Source organism: Oncorhynchus mykiss, chromosome 28 (assembly GCF_057628025.1).
Source record: "Oncorhynchus mykiss isolate SJ-2025 chromosome 28, ASM5762802v1, whole genome shotgun sequence".
Taxonomy (NCBI): Eukaryota; Metazoa; Chordata; class Actinopteri; order Salmoniformes; family Salmonidae; genus Oncorhynchus; species Oncorhynchus mykiss.
Window position 1 is genome coordinate 26,971,374 of NC_143049.1, and position 21,551 is coordinate 26,992,924.

A 21,551-nucleotide genomic window follows, 5' to 3' on the forward strand; every position below is an offset into this window, starting at 1 on the left:
ACTAGTGCGAACGGCCCAGTACATCACTTTGGCCAAGCTTCCTGCCATCCAGGACCTCTATACCAGGCAGTGTCAGAGGAAGGCCATAAAAATTGTCAAAGACTCCAGCCACCGTAGTCATAGACTGTTCTCTCTGCTACCACACAGCAAGTGGTACTGGAGCACCAAGTCTAGGTCCAAGAGGCTTCTAAACAGCTTCTACCCCCAAGCCATAAGACTGCTGAACATCTAGTCAAATGGCTACACAGACTATTTGCATTGCCCCCCTCCCCTCTCCACACCACTGCCACTCTCTGTTGTCATCTATGCATAGTCACTTTAATAACTCTACCTACATGTACATACTACCTCAACTAACCAGTGTCCCTGCACATTGACTCTGTACCGGCACCTCCTTGTATATATTGGTATTTTTTACTGCTGCTCTTTAATTACTTCTTACTTTTATCTCTTATTCTTATCCATATTTTTTTAAAGCTGCGCTGTTGGTTAGGGGCTCGTAAGTAAGCGCTTCACTGTAAGGTCTACTACACCTGTTGTATTCTGCGCATTTGACTAATACAATTATATTTTATTTTATTTGAGTGCTATATAAAAAAATATATAGCTTGCAACGTTTCATTTAAAAAAAAATTGCTCTCGTGTTAGAAAAGGTTGGAGACCCCTGATCTACACTGACTGAACTGGATTGAACAGGTGACATCAGTAAGGGATCATGGCTTTCACCTGGATTCTATGTCTGTGTCATGGAAAGACCAATTCCTAATGTTTTGCACACTCAGTGCATTAACAATAGCCTAGATGTAGGCTAGTTTTGCTGGGAGCCAATGAGGAGACTCGGGATCTTTCCCCCACGGGTTTCCATGGTATTTTCTTTGTTTTGGTCAAGTTCTACTGAACTCTTTACCCCATCTATTGTGCTAATGGGAAGCTAACATGACTACCATAGATTGTTGAAGTTAGTGTCATGTAAATACATCATAAAGCTCAGTCTAGACATTCCATTTTACAGTATTAAAAAAAAAAAATCCCATGTAATTTTAATGGGGAGCTAACATGGCCGCAATATAATGTTTAAGTGTCATGTAAATGCATGTAGAAACTGCATTGGCCCAACTCTCGAAATACAAGGCTCTGGTTCATATACAATCATTGCTCTGGTTACTAGTAGGCCTGTCTTTTATTTATTTTTTATTTATTTTTTAAGTTAAGTAAAAAAAAAAAAAAACAATGATTAAGAACAAATCAATACAGGAAGTACATGTGGGAACACAAGTATATATGAATAATATGCAATGGACAATTGGACTAGGAGGTACAATATCGCATTACACAAGGACCTTAAGGGACATACATACACTTATAATTCTAACAGCTTTTATGTTAGTAGAGTATTTAGACTAATAGGCCTGTCTTTGTCTGCAATATTTGTTGGATGGCGTCACAGGGTTTCCTCGGTAACGCGCTGTTGAATTCCACACACAGAGCTGCGTGAGTTTCAGTACGAGGGGACAGGACGACTGGACAGGGGTTGTACAGCCAGGCAAATTGACGTAGGTAACTTCTAATCAAACACTTCGTCAATTGAGAGATATACGGCTTTCAGCACCTCATGTGATTAGACAGTCGTTTTTCTTCCCAGATTGGCTGTCCAAAATATACGTCGATTAAACATTAATAGAATAAATTGCACATTGCGTGGTAACAAAAAAAAAGGAAGAGGAAATTCCAAAACTCTTAGAGGGCACTAAAACACAACCGCATCTTGGCCCTTTTTTAGTCTATCTGGATTTTATTATACAGATAGACAGAAATTTAGGTTTTGGGGGACATAGGCATTTTATATCAACTAATCACATTATTGACGCGTTCCTTTGCCAAGGCGTTGCTGACACCTGCCAGATTTAACAACGCCTGGATAGGTATTTTACTTATCAGCTAACCACATATATGCTGCTCTCAAGACAACTGGGAACTCTTAAAAACGAGTTCAAATAATGGTTTCAGTGATCTTCAGGTCAGAAAGTCGGAGCTCTAGAAAGATGCCAGAGTTTCCGATATAGAATGCCGAGGTGGATGATCTTTAAAAAAAATAGAGTTCCCAGTTGTCTTGATTACGCTGAAGTCAGAAGTCGCGATTTCCTAGTTCCCAGTTGTTTTGAATGCAGCATTAAATGACCCGAGCAGGGCTGGTCCTTTCCGTTCTTTTCGGTAAAAAATTATGTTGAAAATAGTTTTTTAAATGTTCCAGGCGTTGAAGTTAGGTTCAATTTGGGTGCTGAATGAATGGGGAAAATACTTATTTTCCGTATGCTTAAAATTCATATTTTCTAGGACGTTGACATTTTTTTTTTCAGAATATTGAAATCATTATCGGTTCTGAATGAAGGTTGAAAATACTTAATTTCTTGGATGTTGAAATCAGGCTCATTTTTGGTTCTGAATGAAAGTTGAAAATATGTAATTTATCCACGTCTATGTTTGGGCCAAATCAAGGCTGGTCTAGACCCGGCCAAATCTGAACCAAACCTAGACATGATCGGTTCAGATTTGGTCCAGGCCGGACCAAAAAACAATGTCCGTGGATGTGGAAATCAAGGCTGGTGCGGATTGCATTAAAAAACATCCAAAACGCGTTGGTGTTGGTATGTGCTTACTGAGGTGTAGCCTACAGTGTTGTCTGAAATAAAATGTTATGAATGCCCATCTATGTGGTAAGCCTACCGTTTATAAAACACTAATAAAGACGTCAGCTTGTGCTTACTGGTGTGTAGCCTACCATATCAGCCTGCAATGGAATTTTATAAATGCTGATCCATGTGGTAGTCCCACCATTTGTAAAACAGGCAGTGTCATTGGATTTATTTGTCCTGGTTTCTGTTATTAATCAATTTCGCAATTTAAACTCTGAATATCAGCTACCCAACTTCATCAGGAGTTATCCTGAGCCTATTTGCAATTTGTTAACACAGCGGGAAATGCAGCTTGTCAAAAAATTGACAGACCGCATAGTCCCGCCTAATGAGCAGGCCGGTCGTGGATGCGAGTAACCAGTCTTGTTCAGCACATTTCAATACATCCAGGTATATGAAGTACACTGGTAAAACACTGGGTGTTGCAGTGATGAACATTTACCAACAGATGGCATCAACGTGCCATCTTACACCCATAACGTCTTCCCTATTCACTAACACAACAAACCTAGTAATAATATCCAACATGAAATGTTTGAGCTTTTCAGATGTAAAATTAACAACAAATTATGATATTGAGTCCATTTGTCTCAGTCTCTTCACTTTTCCCTTTTTTTAAATGATAGTCAAGTCTTCAGTAAAGATACTCAGTGCATTCTGTCTTTTTGTCTTCTTTGTTTATTTATTTATTATATATTTTTTACTCTGTCAACAGTCCATAGAGGAAACCTACAGACTAAGTATCTTAGATGGCTCGGACAGCTGTCCACAGCATGACAAGACTGGGGGCTTTTCCGTAAGGACTCGTGTCACCTGACACATCTAAGTGTTGATTGGTAGAGGGAGCTGCCGCCCTGTGATCCGCTGGTTCTTCACCCAGTGCCTCATGCCCCATTTGACTTGCTGGGTGTCCGTCATTTGTCATGCGACCCCTATGACTGTCGGGGTTCTGAGTAGGTGTTTGCTCAGCAACCAAGAGATGAACCCTTTTATGACGGTACAGTGATCCATTCACTTCAACCGAGTAGAAGTGTGGTGCAACTTTCCGAGTCTCCAGAGGCCTGTCCGGGCCCCTGGTATAGAACTGCTTTTAAGCGCTTAGCCAGCCTGCTCTCCCAGGCTGGTGACAAGAGAGAGCCGTCGATATATGCCATCGTCGATGCTCCCCTTTTTTTTTTTATGTTGGCACGGTACTGGGCTCAAACTCACAAGGCACTGGGCTCAAACTCACAAGGCACTGGGCTCAAACTCACAAGAATACTTGATGATGCTTAATGGAAACAGCGCATTGTTTTTAATTATTTAGTTTTAAGCCTTCACCAAACCATAGCCCTAACGTTAACCACTCAGAATTAATACCTCAACTTAACCCTTTGAGTTGTTTCTGTTTTAACCCTGGAACAACACGGAATTAACCCTATAGCCACGCGGAATTAACCCTGTAGCCACGCGGAATTAACCCTATAGCCACGCGGAATTAACCCTGTAGCCAGGCGGAATTAACCCTGTAGCCAGGCGGAATTAACCCTGTAGCCACGCGGAATTAACCCTGTAGCCACGCGGAATTAACCCTGTAGCCACGCGGAATTAACCCTGTAGCCAGGCGGAATTAACCCTGTAGCCACGTGGAATTAACCCTGTAGCCACGCGGAATTAACCCTGTAGCCACGCGGAATTAACCCTGAAGCCACGCGGAATTAACCCTGTAGCCACGCGGAATTAACCCTATAGCCACGCGGAATTAACCCTGTAGCCACGCGGAATTAACCCTGTAGCCAGGCGGAATTAACCCTGTAGCCAGGCGGAATTAACCCTGTAGCTACGCGGAATTAACCCTGTAGCCACGCGGAATTAACCCTGTAGCCACGCGGAATTAACCCTATAGCCACGCGGAATTAACCCTGTAGCCACGCGGAATTAACCCTGTAGCCACACGGAATTAACCCTGTAGCCAGGCGGAATTAACCCTGTAGCCACACGGAATTAACCCTGTAGCCACGCGGAATTAACCCTGTAGCCACGCGGAATTAACCCTGTAGCCACGCGGAATTAACCCTGTAGCCACGCGGAATTAACCCTGTAGCCAGGCGGAATTAACCCTGTAGCCACGCGGAATTAACCCTGTAGCCACGCGGAATTAACCCTGTAGCCAGGCGGAATTAACCCTGTAGCCACGTGGAATTAACCCTGTAGCCACGCGGAATTAACCCTGTAGCCACGCGGAATTAACCCTGAAGCCACGCGGAATTAACCCTGTAGCCACGCGGAATTAACCCTATAGCCACGCGGAATTAACCCTGTAGCCACGCGGAATTAACCCTGTAGCCAGGCGGAATTAACCCTGTAGCCAGGCGGAATTAACCCTGTAGCTACGCGGAATTAACCCTGTAGCCACGCGGAATTAACCCTGTAGCCACGCGGAATTAACCCTGTAGCCACGCGGAATTAACCCTGTAGCCACGCGGAATTAACCCTGTAGCCAGGCGGAATTAACCCTATAGCCACGCGGAATTAACCCTGTAGCCACGCGGAATTAACCCTGTAGCCACACGGAATTAACCCTGTAGCCACACGGAATTAACCCTGTAGCCACGCGGAATTAACCCTGTAGCCACGCGGAATTAACCCTGTAGCCACGCGGAATTAACCCTGTAGCCACGCGGAATTAACCCTGTAGCCAGGCGGAATTAACCCTGAAGCCACGCGGAATTAACCCTGTAGCCACGCGGAATTAACCCTATAGCCACGCGGAATTAACCCTGTAGCCACGCGGAATTAACCCTGTAGCCAGGCGGAATTAACCCTGTAGCCAGGCGGAATTAACCCTGTAGCTACGCGGAATTAACCCTGTAGCCACGCGGAATTAACCCTGTAGCCACGCGGAATTAACCCTATAGCCACGCGGAATTAACCCTGTAGCCACGCGGAATTAACCCTGTAGCCACACGGAATTAACCCTGTAGCCAGGCGGAATTAACCCTGTAGCCACACGGAATTAACCCTGTAGCCACGCGGAATTAACCCTGTAGCCACGCGGAATTAACCCTGTAGCCACGCGGAATTAACCCTGTAGCCACGCGGAATTAACCCTGTAGCCAGGCGGAATTAACCCTGTAGCCACGCGGAATTAACCCTGTAGCCACGCGGAATTAACCCTGTAGCCACGCGGAATTAACCCTATAGCCACGCGGAATTAACCCTATAGCCACGCGGAATTAATGGATTAAAAATACAACATTCATCCAATTACGGCAAATTCTGATGTGAAACTATGAGATTAGGTTGGCTATCCATGCCTTCCGCTGGTGTATTGCGTCACTGTATAACTGCTTTTCAGGCATCCTTGCCCTCTCACAGAGATGTTTTTGCAGAGGTTCTTTATGATTTTGACCACCGACTCGGCCTTCCAATGAGCTTTTGGGTGTCGTGGCAAGGAGGTGCTTGAATTCCCATTCTGCAGCAAATTTCCAGAACACAAAGCAAGCGAATTTGGTTCCATTATCTGAGATGACCTCATCTGCCTGGGCAGATGAGCGTTTGATCGTTGACTCGGCTGAGTAATGATCGGCTAACAGGGAAGTCTTTGCCTCTGTGCTGAAAGAGATCTAGACTTACTATCTGCCAGGGTTGCATCGGTAACTTGTGGGACATCATTGTCTCTCTCTGTTGCTCAATAGGGTGTACATTGCAGATTGTGCATATGCTGACATAGTCCTTTATTTCACTCTGCATTCCTGGCCAATACAGTGTGTCACGTGCTTGTTTGTAACAGGCCTTACCCCCAATGTGACTTGAGTGCACACACACCAGCATCTCAGGGCGCAGGGACCGGGGGATATCGACTCTCTGACCTTTGAATAGCACCTAATTTTGAACAATGAGCTCTTCTCTGACTGGCCAATATTCTCTGATGGCTAGAGCAGTTTCTTCCTTGCAGTCTGGCCAGCCCATCAGAATCACAGACCTCAATGTCTGGAGGTGCTCTTCCCTGTCTGTGTGCTGTCTGATTTGAATAAGGCGCTGGTCCGTAACATTGAGGTAGTCAGCCTGGTTGATGAGTTCACCATCCACTTGCTCTGTTTGTAAGCTGCACACTGCGTGTTGTTCATGCATGGAGCGTGTGTGTGTGTGTGTGTCTGATGCAGTAGCCCTGCTGAGCGTGTCACTCGCGTACATCCCCGGCCCTGGCTTATACACCACCTTGAGGTTGTAGTTTTGTAGGGTCAGTAGCATGTTCTGCAGTCATTGTGGGACGTTCAGGAGAGCCTTGCTGAATATAGCAATAAGGGGCTTGTTATCTGTCTGCTGTAATGTTGTCGCACCCGTACAGGTAATGGTGGAAGCCTTGGCATAAAAACACAATGCTGAGGTACTCCTCTATCTGAGCGTAGGTCTGCTATGTTTTTTTTATTTTTTTTTATCCAGGTAGGCTAGTTGAGAAAAAGTTCTCATCTACAATTGCGACCTGGCCAAGACAAAGCAAAGCAGTGCAACACAAACAACAACACAGAGTTACACATGGAATTGTCATGACTTCCGCCAAAGTCGGTCCCTCTCCTTGTTCGGGCGGCGTTCGGAGGTCGACGTCACCGGCCTTCTAGCCATCGCCGATCCACTTTTCATTTTCCATTTGTTTTGTCCTTGTCTTACACACCTGGTTTCAATCCCCCAATTACTTGTTCGTTATTTAACCCTCTGTTCCCCCATGGTTGTTTGTGAGTGATTGTTTGTTTGTAATACGGTCCGTTATTGTGGGCTCGATGTATTTGTGTATATTTGAGTAAATTACGTTTATTACTAATACCTGCTGTCCTGCGCCTGACTCCTCTACACCAGCTACACACAGGCACTATTACAGGAATAAACAAACATACAGTCAATAATAAAAATAGAAAAAGTCTATATACAGTGTGTGCAAATGAGGTAGGATAAGGGAGGTAAGGCAATAAATATGCCATAGTGGCGAAATAATTACAATATAGCAATTAAACACTGGAGTGATAGATGTGCAGAAGATGAGTGTGCAAGTAGAGATACTGGGGTGCAAAGGAGCAAAATAAATTACAGTATGGGGATGAGGTAGTTGGATGGGGCTATTTACAGATGGGCTATGTACAGGTGCAGTGATCTGTGAGCTGCTTTGACAGCTGGTGCTTAAAGTTAGTGAGGGAGATATGAGTCTCCAGCTTCAGTGATTTTTTTCAGTTCTTTCCAGTCATTGGCAGCAGAGAACTGGAAGGAAATGTGGCCAAAGGAGGAATTGGCTTTGTGGATGACCAGTGAAATATACCTGCTGGAGCGCATGCTATGTGTGGGTGCTGCTATGGTGACCAGTGATCTGAGATAAGGCGGTGCTTTACCTAGCGAAGACTTGTAGATGACCTGTAGCCAGTGGGTTTGGCGACGAATATGAAGCGAGGGCCAGCCAACGAGAGCATACAGGTCGCAGTGGTGGGTAGTATATGGGGCTTTGGTGACAAAACGGATGGCACTGTGATAGACTGCATCCAATTTGCTGAGTAGAGAGTTGGAGGCTATTTTGTAAATGGCATCGCCAAAGTCAAGGATCGGTAGGATATTCAGTTTTACTAGTGTATGTTTGGCAGCATGAGTGAAGGATGCTTTGTTGCGAAATAGAAAACCGATTCTAGATTTAATTTTGGATTGGATATGCTTAATGTGAGTCTGGAAGGAGAGTTTACAGTCTAACCAGACACCTAGGTATTTGTAGTTGTCCACATAAGTCAGAACCGTCCAGATTAGTGATGCTGGATGGGCGGGCAGGTGTGGGCAGCGATCATTTGAAGAGCATGCATTTAGTTTTACTTGCATTTAAGAGCAGTTGATGGCCACGGAAGGAGAGTTGTATGGCATTGAAGCTCGTCTGGAGGTTAGTTAACACAGTGTCCAAAGAAGGGCCAGAAGTATACAGAATGGTGTCATCTGCGTAGAGGTGGATCAGAGAATCACCAGCAGCAAGAGCGACATCATTGATGTATACAGAGAAGAGAGTCAGCCCGAGGGTTGAACCCTGTGGCACCCCCATAGAGACTGCCAGAGGTCCGGACAACAGGCCCTCCGATTTGACACACTGATCTCTGTCTGAGAAGTAGTTGGTGAACCAGGTGAGGCAATCAATTGAGAAACCAAGGCCGATAAGAATGTGGTGATTGACAGAGTCGAAAGCCTTGGCCACGTCGATGAATACAGCTGCACAGTATTGTCTCTTATCGATGGCGGTTATGATATCGTTTCGGACCTTGAGCGTGGCTGAGGTGCACCAATTACCAGCTCGGAAACCAGATTGCATTGCGGAGAAAGTACGGTGGGATTTGAAATGGTCGGTGATCTGTTTGTTAACTTGACTTTCGAAGACTCCTCCTTAGTTGACCAGATACCTCAGAGAGCTGTGGCAGGACAGGTCAAGACCAGTGTCAGGTCCCGTGCTCTTTGCAAAAGTCTGCACGTGCCTTCATCAGCTATGCCGAGCACTCTTATCGCTGATCAGTTTGTCTCTTAAAGCACCATATTCACATGTAGCTAGCTGCCTTTTCCCTTAGCCTGGTGACAAAGCTGTAAATTGACTCCCCATCCTCCTGTTTACAACAGCCAAAAACATAACACTCGTAAATAACATTCTTTGCTGGTTTAAAGTTGTGTTCAAGAGCATCAAGAATAGCTGTTGCGTTACTTTGCTGAGCTGCTGTTAGGTTCAGGTTGTGGTTGTGTAGATGTCAGCATTCAGCGGCCATTATAGTCCTCAAAGTGGCAGACACTGCATCATCATCCTTTTCCAGAAGTCCAGTAGCTGGTGCATAGTCCTCCCATTCTCTTCTGGACGTATCCCAGTTCGTGCTCCAATCTCCGCTGAGCTTCATAATGGCGGGAGGGGAATGTTAGCAGCCATGTCTATCTGATGTTAACAACACTGAAGCTAATTGCTAACTAGCAAACTCACTGTAGTTAAGGTGAAATCCAGCAATATTTTACTCAGTTGAATTTTATGTAAACCCAAACAGTTTGCTCTGATTTGCGGTGGTCATGTTTGGATGTTAAATGACGAGACAGTGTCACTGATGCAAGTAACCAGTTGTGCAGCACATTGCAAGGGTATATGCAGTACACTGGTAGGACCCTGGTGTTGCAGTAATGAACATTTACCAACAGATAGCATCAATCTTACACCCATAACAAATGTGACCTCCATTGGTTTATGCATAAAATACTAATATCAAAATGGCCTCATATGGGTTCAATCACTATGGAAATACAAAAAAAACAATGTGATTGTGTTGCAAAAATCTGACCCGTTGTTTATAGACATAGAATGACCTATTGGAAGCTGTAGGAGGTCATTTGAAATAAAATACACCTTCCAATGAAGGCTGAAGGATGAAAGGCCAAAATGCGCTGGTTTTATCAATAAAGAAGCGCTTTTATTAATTCCCACTGGCCTCCAATGTATTTCCTTCTTGTCTGATTCAGTTTGCTCCTCAATTCATGCTCGTTGTTTGGAGAGCAAGGTAGTGGCAATGTTACCTTCCTTTTGCTATGATCAAAATGTAAGAAATGTCAATGTCATGCTGTTTTTCGTCCTGTGTTGACATAGGCTTATAGAGAGTGTTTGATTTGCTTTGGAATTGATTGACAACTTAAAATGCCGGTATGCACCAGCCCGTCTCTCTAGGTTTGTTGCTGAGTCGGCAGTTGCGGTAGTGGCAGAGGTCAACAATGGCGGACATCAGTGAGCAGTGCGCACCCATCGTGGTGTACCAGGAGGACGTAAGCGAGAACCCTGTCACTGTGCGAAGCAAGAAGGAGAGCCTACAAGAGGCCTCACGCACTCCAGCCTGTATCCTCTTCACATGTCCGGGGAGCTCTAGTTTAGATCCCTGTATCGTATCGTGGACTAAACTCAGCTAATGTTAGGGAGGCAATAGCCTAGCCTATTGAAAACATGCAGTGTCCCCATTCAGTAGGCCTAAGTGAAATAGTTTACACAATCGTGGTGATGTACATTTAGTGTCCCTCACTGTCCCACACACTTCTCTCCAATTACCTCATTGTTATGTTATGATATGACTGATAAATATTGAAATAATAGAGTGTGAATTTGTGTTTGTCCTTTATGGGGGTGTGACAGCTTGTCTGGTGGGTTCAATAGGGTCCCTCAGTGCAAGGATTTCCTGTTTGCCTCCCCTCTTCAGCTCTGTGAGTGTAGGGCACACACACGCACACACGCGCACACACGCACACACGCACACACACACGCACGCACGCGCATGCACGCACACACACACACACACGCGAGCACACACGCGAGCACACACATACACACGCACACACACTCGCACACACACACACACACACACACACACACACACACACACACACACACACACACACACACACACACACACACACACACACACACACCTCATAGTATAGTTTTTGTATCATGACGTGGAAGCTGTGTTTTTCAGATGGGTTATGACTGCGGACAGACGCTACATACTCACCTAGCTGCTATCGCAGAGGGCAAAGGTATGGTCACATGGTTTCTTATGGGTTCTTGACATTTCAAACAATGCTTATGTCTTCTTATAGTTTCAAAGATTAGGAAAAGGGAAACAGAATTTTAGCAATGGTCTAATGGTTTGATACAGGGTTAAGTAATCATGTGATATCTCTCCTCCCTCCAGACAGACAAGACAAGGCGGGGTCAAAGTTCACGCGGCTGTCGTCCCAGCAGGACTCGTCCACGTCGCTGCAGAATCGCCGGCACAACATGCCAGCTGAAAAGGTCAGGGCTCACACTTGACGGAGGGAGGAGGATGGTGTTGAGGAGGAGTGACGTATCGCCTGGGTAACCCAAGTGTGATCTGCCTATTATGTCAATGGTCATTTTGATCAATAATCATCCATAATCAGTGAGAGCTGTCCTCGTTGAGAACACTGAAGCTGGTTGGTCACATTGTTATCCTGTATACATAATGTAATTACTGGAATAGGTTCTTCTGACCCATTCAACTCATGTGTAAATTACATATTCAACAGACTTGTTCCTGATTGAATTAAGAGACAATGCTGCATACCAAGTTTAAACTGAGAATTCAAATGGGATTTTATGTTGGTCATTTGTGTGTGTTCAAATAGCGATGTGTGTTATCCCAGCAGGCAGAAGAAGATGCCATGGGAAATCACATTCCTTTCCCGCTGAGATGGTTTAATCTGCTTTCTCTCTCTTACCCTCAGCGTGAGGTGGGCATGCCCAAGCTGGTGGAGCTGTATCAGTACCCAGGGTTCAGAGACGACATGCCCATGCCCCTGCCACACAGCAACACCTTTTCTACCATCATTACACACGTAGTGAGGGCACAGCCACACCTCACCGACAAGGTACTAAACAGCACTGTAGTCCAGCGGATAGATGAAATAATTGTTCCATGTTATGATACAAGTATCAACCTTGGTACACCAATACTAGATACCTTAAGGGGACATTTTATAGATTGGAGGCAGTCTGGGAAGCCTGTCAGTCAACCAGAGCGGCCATTTTAATAAAATGGCTGCCATTCGGATTTCCTGTTAGAAGAAAATAGGGTAAAATTGTTCCAAACAATATCAGAATGACTTTGTAATGTTATCTATCCACTAAATAAATCCCACAGAATACTCATAATGTACTCTTAAGACCTTAATAGTGTAAATGCATTTCAGAGCAGATGTAACAAGCTACAGACAAGCCTACTTGGAATGTTTCCATTGGGTTTCTTAACCAATTTTTTAGCGGCCATACTGGAACTGACTGCCAGGATGGGTAATGGACAATCTGTTATGACAGTATAGCCACAAATACCTATTTAGACATGCCCTAGCTGTGTGTGAAATTTGGTCTCTATCACATAATCCTCAATTTCCTCATGTAGCCGCTAGACTATGGTCACAATGACCTCAATATGACCACTATTAAGGTCTTAAGAGTACATTATGATTATTGTCTATATTATCTGTGGGATTTATTTAGTGGATAGATAACATTACAAAGTCATTCTGATATTGTTTGGAATGATTTTACCCTATTTTCTTCTAACAGGAAATCCGAATGGCAGCCATTTTATTAAAATGGCCGCTCTGGTTGACTGACATGCTTCCCAGACTGCCTCCAATCTTTAAAATGTTCCTTACGGTGATGTTTTTAAGAAGTGGGCTTTTGAGGCTCTGGAGCCAGAGGAGGCCACTCATGTATAAAATGTTTCTAGTATTAGTGTAACAAGTTTGCTACTTCTCGGGTATATTTGGTTCTTATCCGCTGGACTACAAGGCATATGCTGTAGGCTTCTTCATTTGGTAGGGGGATCAGTTTTTTTCTCCATTAGTCACATTGAAGAAAGGAAACATTGGCCTGGTTCCAGATCGGTTTGGTCTTTGTAACTAACTACTATGGTTTTTGTCATGCCAAATGTGTAGTTAAACAGATCTGGGACCAGGCTAAGGAAACAGAGTATGGCTCATAAACATGAACTTCAAATATGATTTCAAACATAATCAGCAAACTATTATAATTATCTGACTAATGTTTGAAACATTCCATCTCCATCCTGTCCTGTAGCCCAGGTACAAGGCAGTGTTCCAAAGCATCCTATCTTCTTCTATGATGGAGGACTTTGTCATGGACTCCTTCTGGTGGCTGTTTCTACAGCACTTCCAGGTGAGATTGACAGAAAGTCACATTTATGCACATGTGTTTTTATTCTCTAGTGCAGTGCAGTTGTCAACAGACTTAAACCACAGGTGGTGTTACATTAATGGCTGCCATGTTTCTTCTCTCCAGCCAGACGCACGCATACAGGACAGCCTCTTTGCACGAATTGCAGAGAATTACATCCGAATCCTGACCCAGAGTCTAACATCACGCAGTGGCAAGTGGTTTCTCAGGGTAATGCCTATTTTTCTCTACTCCCGTGCAGGTTGATAGATTGATCATGCACATAACATACAATATTATAAGATTCAACTGAGCACTCACAGATAAAACGTACAGTTGAAGTCAGAAGTTTACATACACCTTAGCCAAATACATTTGAACTCAGCTTTTCACAATTCATGAGATTTAATCCTAGTAAAAATTCCATGTCTTAGGTCAGTTAGGATCACCACTTTATTTTAAGAATGTGAAATGTCAGAATAATATTAGAGAGAAGGATATATTTCAGCTTTTATTTCTTTCATCACATTCACAGTGGGTCGGAAGTTTGCATACACTCAATTAGTTTTTGGTAGCATTGCCTTTACATTTTTTGGTCAAACGTTTCAGGTAGCCTTCCACAAGCTTCCCACAATAAGTTGGGTGAATTTTGGCCCATTCCTGGCCCATTCCTCCTGACAGAGCTGGTGTAACTGAGTCAGGTTTGTAGGCCTCCTTGCTGGCACTCGCTTTTTCAGTTCTGCCCACACATTTTCTATAGGATTGAGCTCAGGGCTTTGTGATGACCATTCCAATACCTTGACTTTGTTGTCCTTAAGCCATTTTGCCACAACTTTGGAAGTATGCGTGGGGTCATTGTCCATTTGGAAGAACCCCTTTGCGACCAAGCTTTAACTTCCTAACTGATGTCTTGAGATGTTGCTTCAATATTTCCACATAATTTTCCTACCTCATGAAGCCATCTATTTTGTGAAGTGCACCAGTCCCTCCTGCAGCAAAGCACCCCCACAACACGATGCTGCCACCCCCGTGCTTCACGGTTGGGATGGTGTTCTTCGGCTTGCAAGCATGCCCCTTTTTCCTCCAAACATAACAATGGTCATTATGGCCAAACAGTTCTATTTTTGTTTCATCAGACCAGAGGACATTTCTCCAAAAAGTACGATCTTTGTCCCCATGCGCAGTTGCAAACCGTAGTCCGGCTTTTTTATGGCGGTTTTGGAGCAGTGGCTTCTTCCTTACTGAGAGGCCTTTCAGGTTATGTCGATATAACATACTCGTTTTACTGTGGATATAGATACTTTTGTATCTGTTTCCTCCAGCATCTTCACAAGGTCTTTTGCTGTTGTTCTGGGATTGATTTGTACTTTTCGTACCAAAGTATATTCATCTCTAGGAGACAGAACGCATCTCCTTCCTGAGCGATATGATAGCTGCTCGGTCCCATGGTGTTTATACTTGCATGCTATTGTTTGTACAGATGAACGTGGTACTAACAGGAGTTTGGAAATTGCACCCAAGTATGAACCAGACTTGTCGAGGTCTACAAATTTTTTTCTGAAGTCTTGGATGATTTCTTTTGATTTTCCCATGATATCAAGCAAAGAGGCACTGAGTTTGAAAGTAGTCCTTGAAATACATCCACAAGTACACCTCCAATTGACTCAATTGATGTCAATTAGCCTATCAGAGGCTTCCAAAACCATGACATAATTTTCTGGAATTGTCCAAGCTGTTTAAAGGCACAGTCAACTTAGTGTATGTAAACTTCTGACCCACTGGAATTGTGATACAGTGAACTATAAGTGAAATAATCTGTCTGTAAACAATTGTTGGAAAAATGACTTGTGTTATGCACAAAGTAGATGTCCTAACCGACTTGCCAAAACTATAGTTTGTTAACAAGAAATTTGTGGAGTGGTTGAAAAACTAGTTTTAATGACTCCAACCTAAGTTTATGTAAACTTCTGACTTCAACTGTATAGCTTTTACATTTATCTCACACTGAGTATAATCAAAACTATTTCCTAATCTCTTTCGTCTATAGGAGTTCCCCAGTACTCTGGCCCAGACCCTGTACTGCTGCTTCTGCTGTTGTTTCCCTCAGTCCTGCAGAACCCTCCGCAGTGACACCTTCCTCATCCCACTGTGCTTTACTGCCTACCAGTGGACAGGAGGTGACACTGCACACACTCACTGAGAAACATGCATGCACAAGTAAATCACACAATAGTCAATTAACTCTCTCTCTCTCTCTGTCATTTAGTACTCTATTTCCACTCAGGTATCTGTAGATTCTTTCAGTCTTTCATATTAATTCTACCTATCTACCCTCCCAGCTGACACTGTTTACCCCTCTCTCTCTCTCCCGCTCTGTCTCTCTCCCGCTCTGTCTGTCTGTCTCTCTCCCGCTCTGTCTGTCTGTCTGTCTGTCTGTCTGTCTGTCTGTCTGTCTGTCTCTCTCTCTCCCGCTCTGTCTGTCTGTCTCTCTCCCGCTCTGTCTGTCTGTCTCTCTCTCCGTCTCTGTCTATCTGTCTGTCTGTCTGTCTCTCTCTCTCTCAGGTATCTGTCCTGCCCCTGATGTTTTTAAAAAGTGGGATTTTGAGGCTCTGGAGCCAGAGGAGGCCACTCATGTTCAGTTTGTTTCTGGGAACAAGAGGAATGAGAAAGAGAGTGACTCATGTCTGTCTCTCCTAGACAGTATGTTCTCCAGTGCCTATGTTGATGAGCCCTTTCATAGTAAATTGACCAGCAGTGCCACCACTCTACTGAAGAACAAACCGGTCAGTCTTTTCATTTTGTCAAACTCACGCAGGCATGTGAGCACGCACACTTAAAATGAGCACACACACACACACACACACACACACACACACACACACACACACACACACACACACTCAATCACACACTCAATCACACACAGACACACACACTCAATCACACACACACAAACACCCCACTGGGTGAAAGCAGGTTGAATCAAAGTTGTTTCCACGTAATTTCAACAACAAAATTGAATGACATTGAATCAACGTGGAAAACGGATTGGATTTGCAAAAAGTCTTCAACGTAAGGGAACATTTAACCTAAATCCAATGACATGGTGACATTCAATTCATGTTAGTGGACAACTCAACCAAATGGAAATCAAAACTAGACATTGAAATGACGTCTCTGCCCAGTGGGACACCAATTGATCAGACCCTATGTCCTTCTGTGTGTGTCTCAGAGCTCATTGCTGACCAGTAGTAGTCACACCACTCTGGAGAGCCAGCCATCTAAAAGCACAGTTAACACAACCAGCACTACGTCAGGCTCGGAAGGTAAACCTCTATGTCTCAATTTGGTAAGCATAAGTAGTCTAAATGTAGTCTGTGTTTAGTGGTTTCTCTGCATGGACTTGATTCAAATTCGAGATTCATGGCATAGGTCTTTGGTAGTGATATTGACTTCACCAGAACTCAATGCCAACTTGCACTTTGTGTGCTCTTCTTGTCTCCCCTGTCTCTCTGTTGTTGGCTGTGTGTGATGTTCTGGTTGTTCCAGAGAAGACCGTGGGCTCAGCGAACATCACAGGGTCAGACCTGAAGGCCCTGACTGGACAGGCCAACCAGACACATGCCAGAGAGGTCAGACTGGCACTTCACACAGTCCAGCTGTCACACTCATTCTGTCTGTCTTACTCTCCCTGCAGACATTGTTTTATTTACCCCTGATCTTTTCTTTCTTTCACTCTCTCTCGCTCTCAAACAAACACACACCTTTCTCTTTTTCTCTCATCCGCTCTCCTTCATATCCCTCTCTCATTCCCACTGTTTCTCCCCCTCGCCCACAGTCCCAAGTAGCCTACCCGGACATGGCGTTTAAGCGCAGTGTGTTTAACGTGTATGGCAACAGTCCTCTGGTGCAGTACTACATGCGTGTTCTCCACATGGACCCCAAGGTGGGACAGGACGTACTGGTGGTCCGGACCGAGATCAGCAAGCTGCCTCCATATCCTCACAATGATAATAATGGAGTGTGTGTGCGTGTGTACTGTACCTATGTGGGTGTGTGTGTAAATGTGTAAATGTGTATGTGTGTGTCCCGGCGCCAAACATGTACCCCACAGATCATTCTGTTGATAAAGTTAGAAGGTGCTCCTGTATTAGCCATTCTGCCGCCTGCATCCACATACAGGGCCTTCAGAAAGTATTCATGCCCATGACTTATTCCACATGTGTTGTATTACAGCCTGAATTCAAAATGGATTCAATATATTTTTTCTCACCCATCTACAAACAATGCCCCATAATGACAAAGTGAGAACATGTTTTTAGAAATGTTTGCAGATTTATTGAAAATTAAAGACAGAAAGATCTCATTTATATAAATATTCACACCCTTGGGTCAATACTTAGTAAAAACACCTTTGGCACCAGTCTTTCTAAGAGCTTTCCACACCTGGATTTGCCCATTATTCTTTTAAAAATGATGCAAGCTCTTTTAAATTAGTTGTTGATCATTGCTAGACAACCATTTTCAGCTATTTGCCATAGATGTTCAAGTAGATTTAAGTCTAAACTGTATCTTGGCCACTCAGGAACATTCTTGGTAAGCAGCTCCAGTGTAGATTTGCCATTGTGTACTAGGTTATTTTCCTGCTGAAAGGTGAATTAATCTCCCAATGTCTGGTGGAAAGCAGACTGAACCAGGTTTTCCTATAACCTTTTGCCTGTGCTTAGCTCCATTCCATATCTTTTTTATCCTGAAAACCTCCCCAGTCCTTAACAATTACAAGCATGACCATAACATGGTGCAGCCACCACTGACTGAAAATATGGAGATTAGTACTCAGTAATGTGTTGTATTGGATTTGCCCCAAACATAACACTTTGTTTTCAGGACAAAGAGTGAATTGCTTTGCCACATTTTTTGTAGTATTACTTTAGTGCCTTCTTGCAAACAAGATGCATGTTTTGGAATATTTGTTATTCTGTACAGGCTTCCTTATTTTCACTCTGTCAATTAGGTTAGTATTGTGGAGTAACTACAATGTTGATCCATCCTCAGTTTTCTCCTATCACAGTCATTAAACTCTGTAACTGTTTTTAATTCACCATTGGTAAAATCCCTGAGTGGTTTCCTTCCTCAGTTAGAAAGGACACCTGAATCTTTGAAGTGACTGGGTGTATTGATACACCATCCAAAGTGTATTTAATAACTTCACCATGCTCAAAGGGATATTCAATGTCTGCATTTTTTTTTACCCATCACCCAATAGGTGCCTTTCTTTGTGAGCCATTGGAAAACCTCCCGGGTCTTTGTGGTTGAATGTGTTAGAAATTCACTGCTCTACTGAGGGACCTTACAGATAATTGTGTGTGGGGTACAGAGATTAGGTAGTCATTCAAAAATCATGTTAAACTGTATTATTGCAACTTATTATGTGACTTGTTAATTAAGCACATTTTTTACTCTCTAACTCATTTAGACTTGCCACAAGAGTTAAATACGGATCGACAAAAATCTACATTTATTCCATTTTAAATTCAGGCTGTAACACAACAAAATGCTGAAAAAGTCAAGGGGTGTGAATACTTTCTGATGGCGCTGTACATGACATCACAGCCAGTGTTCCTTCCTTGACCCCTTGGTGATGTTACGGCTGGATCAGTGACGTACAGGGACATTCTGAGTAAGGCCCAGGAGCGTTCTGTGGCCCACCGCAGGGACCTCAGGACCATGTGGGGCCAGTACTCCAAGGACCTCTATGTTCTCAACCAGAGGAAGCTGGACGAGCGCTATGAAACCTTCAGGTACAGTTAACATTCCCAACACCACAGCTCAACACTAAAGTGTATATCTTACTGTAGTAAGACACACACTGTAAGAGACACACTGAGTGTACAAAAAATGAACACGTGCTCTTTCCATGACAGACTGACCAGGTGAATACAGGTGAAAGCTATGATCGCTTATTGATGTCACTTGTTAAATCAACCAATCAGTGTAGATGAAGGGGAGAAGAGATGTTAAACAATGATTTCTAAGCCTTGACAGAATTGAGACGTGTGCCAGTCATAGGGTGAAAGAGCAAGACAAAAGATGGAAGCGCCTTTGAAATGGGTATATTAGTAGGTACCAGGCGCAACAGTTTGTGTCTAGAACTGCAATGCTGCTGGGTTTTTAGACTCAACAGTTTCCCGTGTGTATCAAGAATTGTCCACCACCCAATGGACTTCCAGCCAACTTGACACAACTGTGGGAAGCATTGGAGTCAACATGGGCCAGCATCCCTGTGGACATCTTTCGACACCTTGTAGAGTCTATGCCCCAACACAATATTAGGAAGGGGTTCTTAATGTTTGGTATACTCAGTGTATCTCTTCTATTGAGACCTGACAAGGTCTTCTGATTGATAACTGTAGCATTATATACTACAATACCCATAATGCCCTGTGTAACATATCCAGTTTTATGTTAGTACAATTAGCATAATTGTGTCCCTCCTTGTCAATACAAAAACAATGTTGAAAATATATATTTAAAATAATGCATAAAATGCATCCCAAATGGCACCCTACCCACTAGATAGTGAACCACTCTGGTCAAAAGTAGTGCACTATGTAGGGAACAGGGAACAACCTGGCACGCAGACATGCCCACTGCTGCCTCAGCCATACAAGGTGTTGTCCTCCTGTAGGCTCAGGTTGATCATTTGAATAACCATACAGAGAGATACCATGTTGATGTAGCTTAGCCTAGACCTGCAGAGCGAGCTACAGGTGGTGTTGGAAATAAATGATGCTCCATGTAATGTCTGCTTTGGATCTGTCTATGTTGGCCTATTAATACTTGTCACCTATTTGGGGTAATGATAGCCTACTCTGCTCTCACTGTCTGATTCTAGGCCTACTCTCACACAACCAATGTTCCCTGGCCCATACAAATGCATTTTTTCTCCCCTGTGAAAATAAGTGTTTTATGTTAATTAAGCAATACGGCACAGGGGTCTGTGGTATATGGCCAGTATACCACGGCTAATGGCTGTTCTTTGCACAACACAATGCAGAGTGCCTGGATTCAGCCCTTAGCCATGGTATATTGGCCATTTACCACAACCCCCCCAGGGTGCCTTATTGCTATTATAAACTGGTTACCAACATAATTAGATCAGTAAAAATACATGTTTTGTCATACCCGTGGCATACAGTCCGAAATACCACGGCTGTCAGCCAATCAGCATTCAGGGCTCGAACCACCCAGTTTATAATATTTTCAAGTTACCCTCTGCCCGAATGTGTCTTTGCTTTTTTTGTCTTTTCAAAAGATAATAAAGTGAACAAAAGCATGCTTGATTCTGTCCTGTATTGGTGATGCTCCTTTCTCTCTCTTTTAATCAGGAAACAGAAAAAGATCCTGTCCCAGAAGACAACTATCAAACGACTGTGCCAGCTACTGGTCCCAGAGACCATTGTAAGTTCTACATGACTGTCCTGTGAGTCCTCACTATTGTTGTATTAAAGGTGGTACTGTTGTGTTTTGCCACAAAGAGTATGGCTTAACCTGATCTATATGAATTTCAGTAATGGGCGGCAGGTCCCTCACTACTGTAGAATGAAGGTAGATAAGCTATAAAGTAGCTACAAGTACAGTAGCTGTATACCCCTTTATTGACAGTTCTGTCATTCTTATCGTAGAATGAAGAGGACACCAGGACCAGCTCTGAGGTCATACACGCCTTCGAAATGGCTGTGTCTGGGCTGGACAAAGTCACCCCTGACCCCTCAGTCTGACCCCTTAACCCCCAGGGTTTGACCACTGAACCCTGAACCTGAACCCTGACTACCCTCATATCGGAAATGCATTAAAAAAACATGCTTCACCTGTATTGGCTTTGATTATATTTGGCTCTTCGGGGTGCACGCTGTCTGTGCAGGAATGCTGTAATGAACTACCACAGGCACAATGTGGCGGTATATACATGGCTACAAATACCTGTGTCTGAATGGTGTTGACTCTGAGTAATCATTAAAAAGAAAGACTGAAAGAGTGTAAAACATAAGATAGAATATGGATAGGTTGGGGTTTTGGACAGAGATCTTGGCTTGATGATAGACGATATTTAATTGACCTCCCAGACGATACCCCTCAAGGTCACCAGC

The 21,551-nt window shown here is 43.7% G+C and overlaps 1 protein-coding gene across 2 annotated transcripts; it reads left to right on the forward strand.

Annotated features, from left to right (window-relative positions):
• The first annotated feature begins 1,443 nt into the window (after positions 1–1,443).
• LOC110508792 (protein FAM227A) lies at positions 1,444–21,277 on the forward strand. Of its 2 annotated transcripts, XM_036966891.2 has the most exons (16): positions 1,452–1,553; positions 10,368–10,545; positions 10,837–10,904; positions 11,177–11,237; positions 11,396–11,496; positions 11,949–12,092; positions 13,306–13,404; positions 13,528–13,632; positions 15,449–15,578; positions 15,964–16,184; positions 16,634–16,727; positions 16,951–17,033; positions 17,240–17,397; positions 19,050–19,202; positions 20,790–20,862; positions 21,087–21,277. In XM_036966891.2, exons 2-16 carry the CDS (start codon positions 10,425–10,427, stop codon positions 21,180–21,182), a joined length of 1,707 nt encoding a protein of 568 aa, XP_036822786.2. In that variant the 5' UTR covers positions 1,452–1,553; positions 10,368–10,424; the 3' UTR covers positions 21,183–21,277. The 2 variants fall into 2 exon arrangements, with proteins under 2 accessions (XP_090080971.1, XP_036822786.2); XM_090224845.1 differs by lacking the exons at positions 19,050–19,202; positions 20,790–20,862; positions 21,087–21,277 and having other exon boundaries at positions 1,444–1,553; positions 16,634–16,750; positions 17,240–18,785.
• Positions 21,278–21,551: the final 274 nt, after the last annotated feature.

Coding starts and splice junctions, on each gene's coding strand:
- LOC110508792 (XM_036966891.2), top strand. CDS start 10,425: ATGGCGGACATCAGTGAGCAGTGCGCACCCATCGTGGTGTACCAGGAG. Junction 10,905..11,176: donor TGCCTCCCCTCTTCAGCTCT/GTGAGTGTAGGG, acceptor TGTGTTTTTCAG/ATGGGTTATGACTGCGGACA. Junction 19,203..20,789: donor GAGCGCTATGAAACCTTCAG/GTACAGTTAACA, acceptor TCTTTTAATCAG/GAAACAGAAAAAGATCCTGT.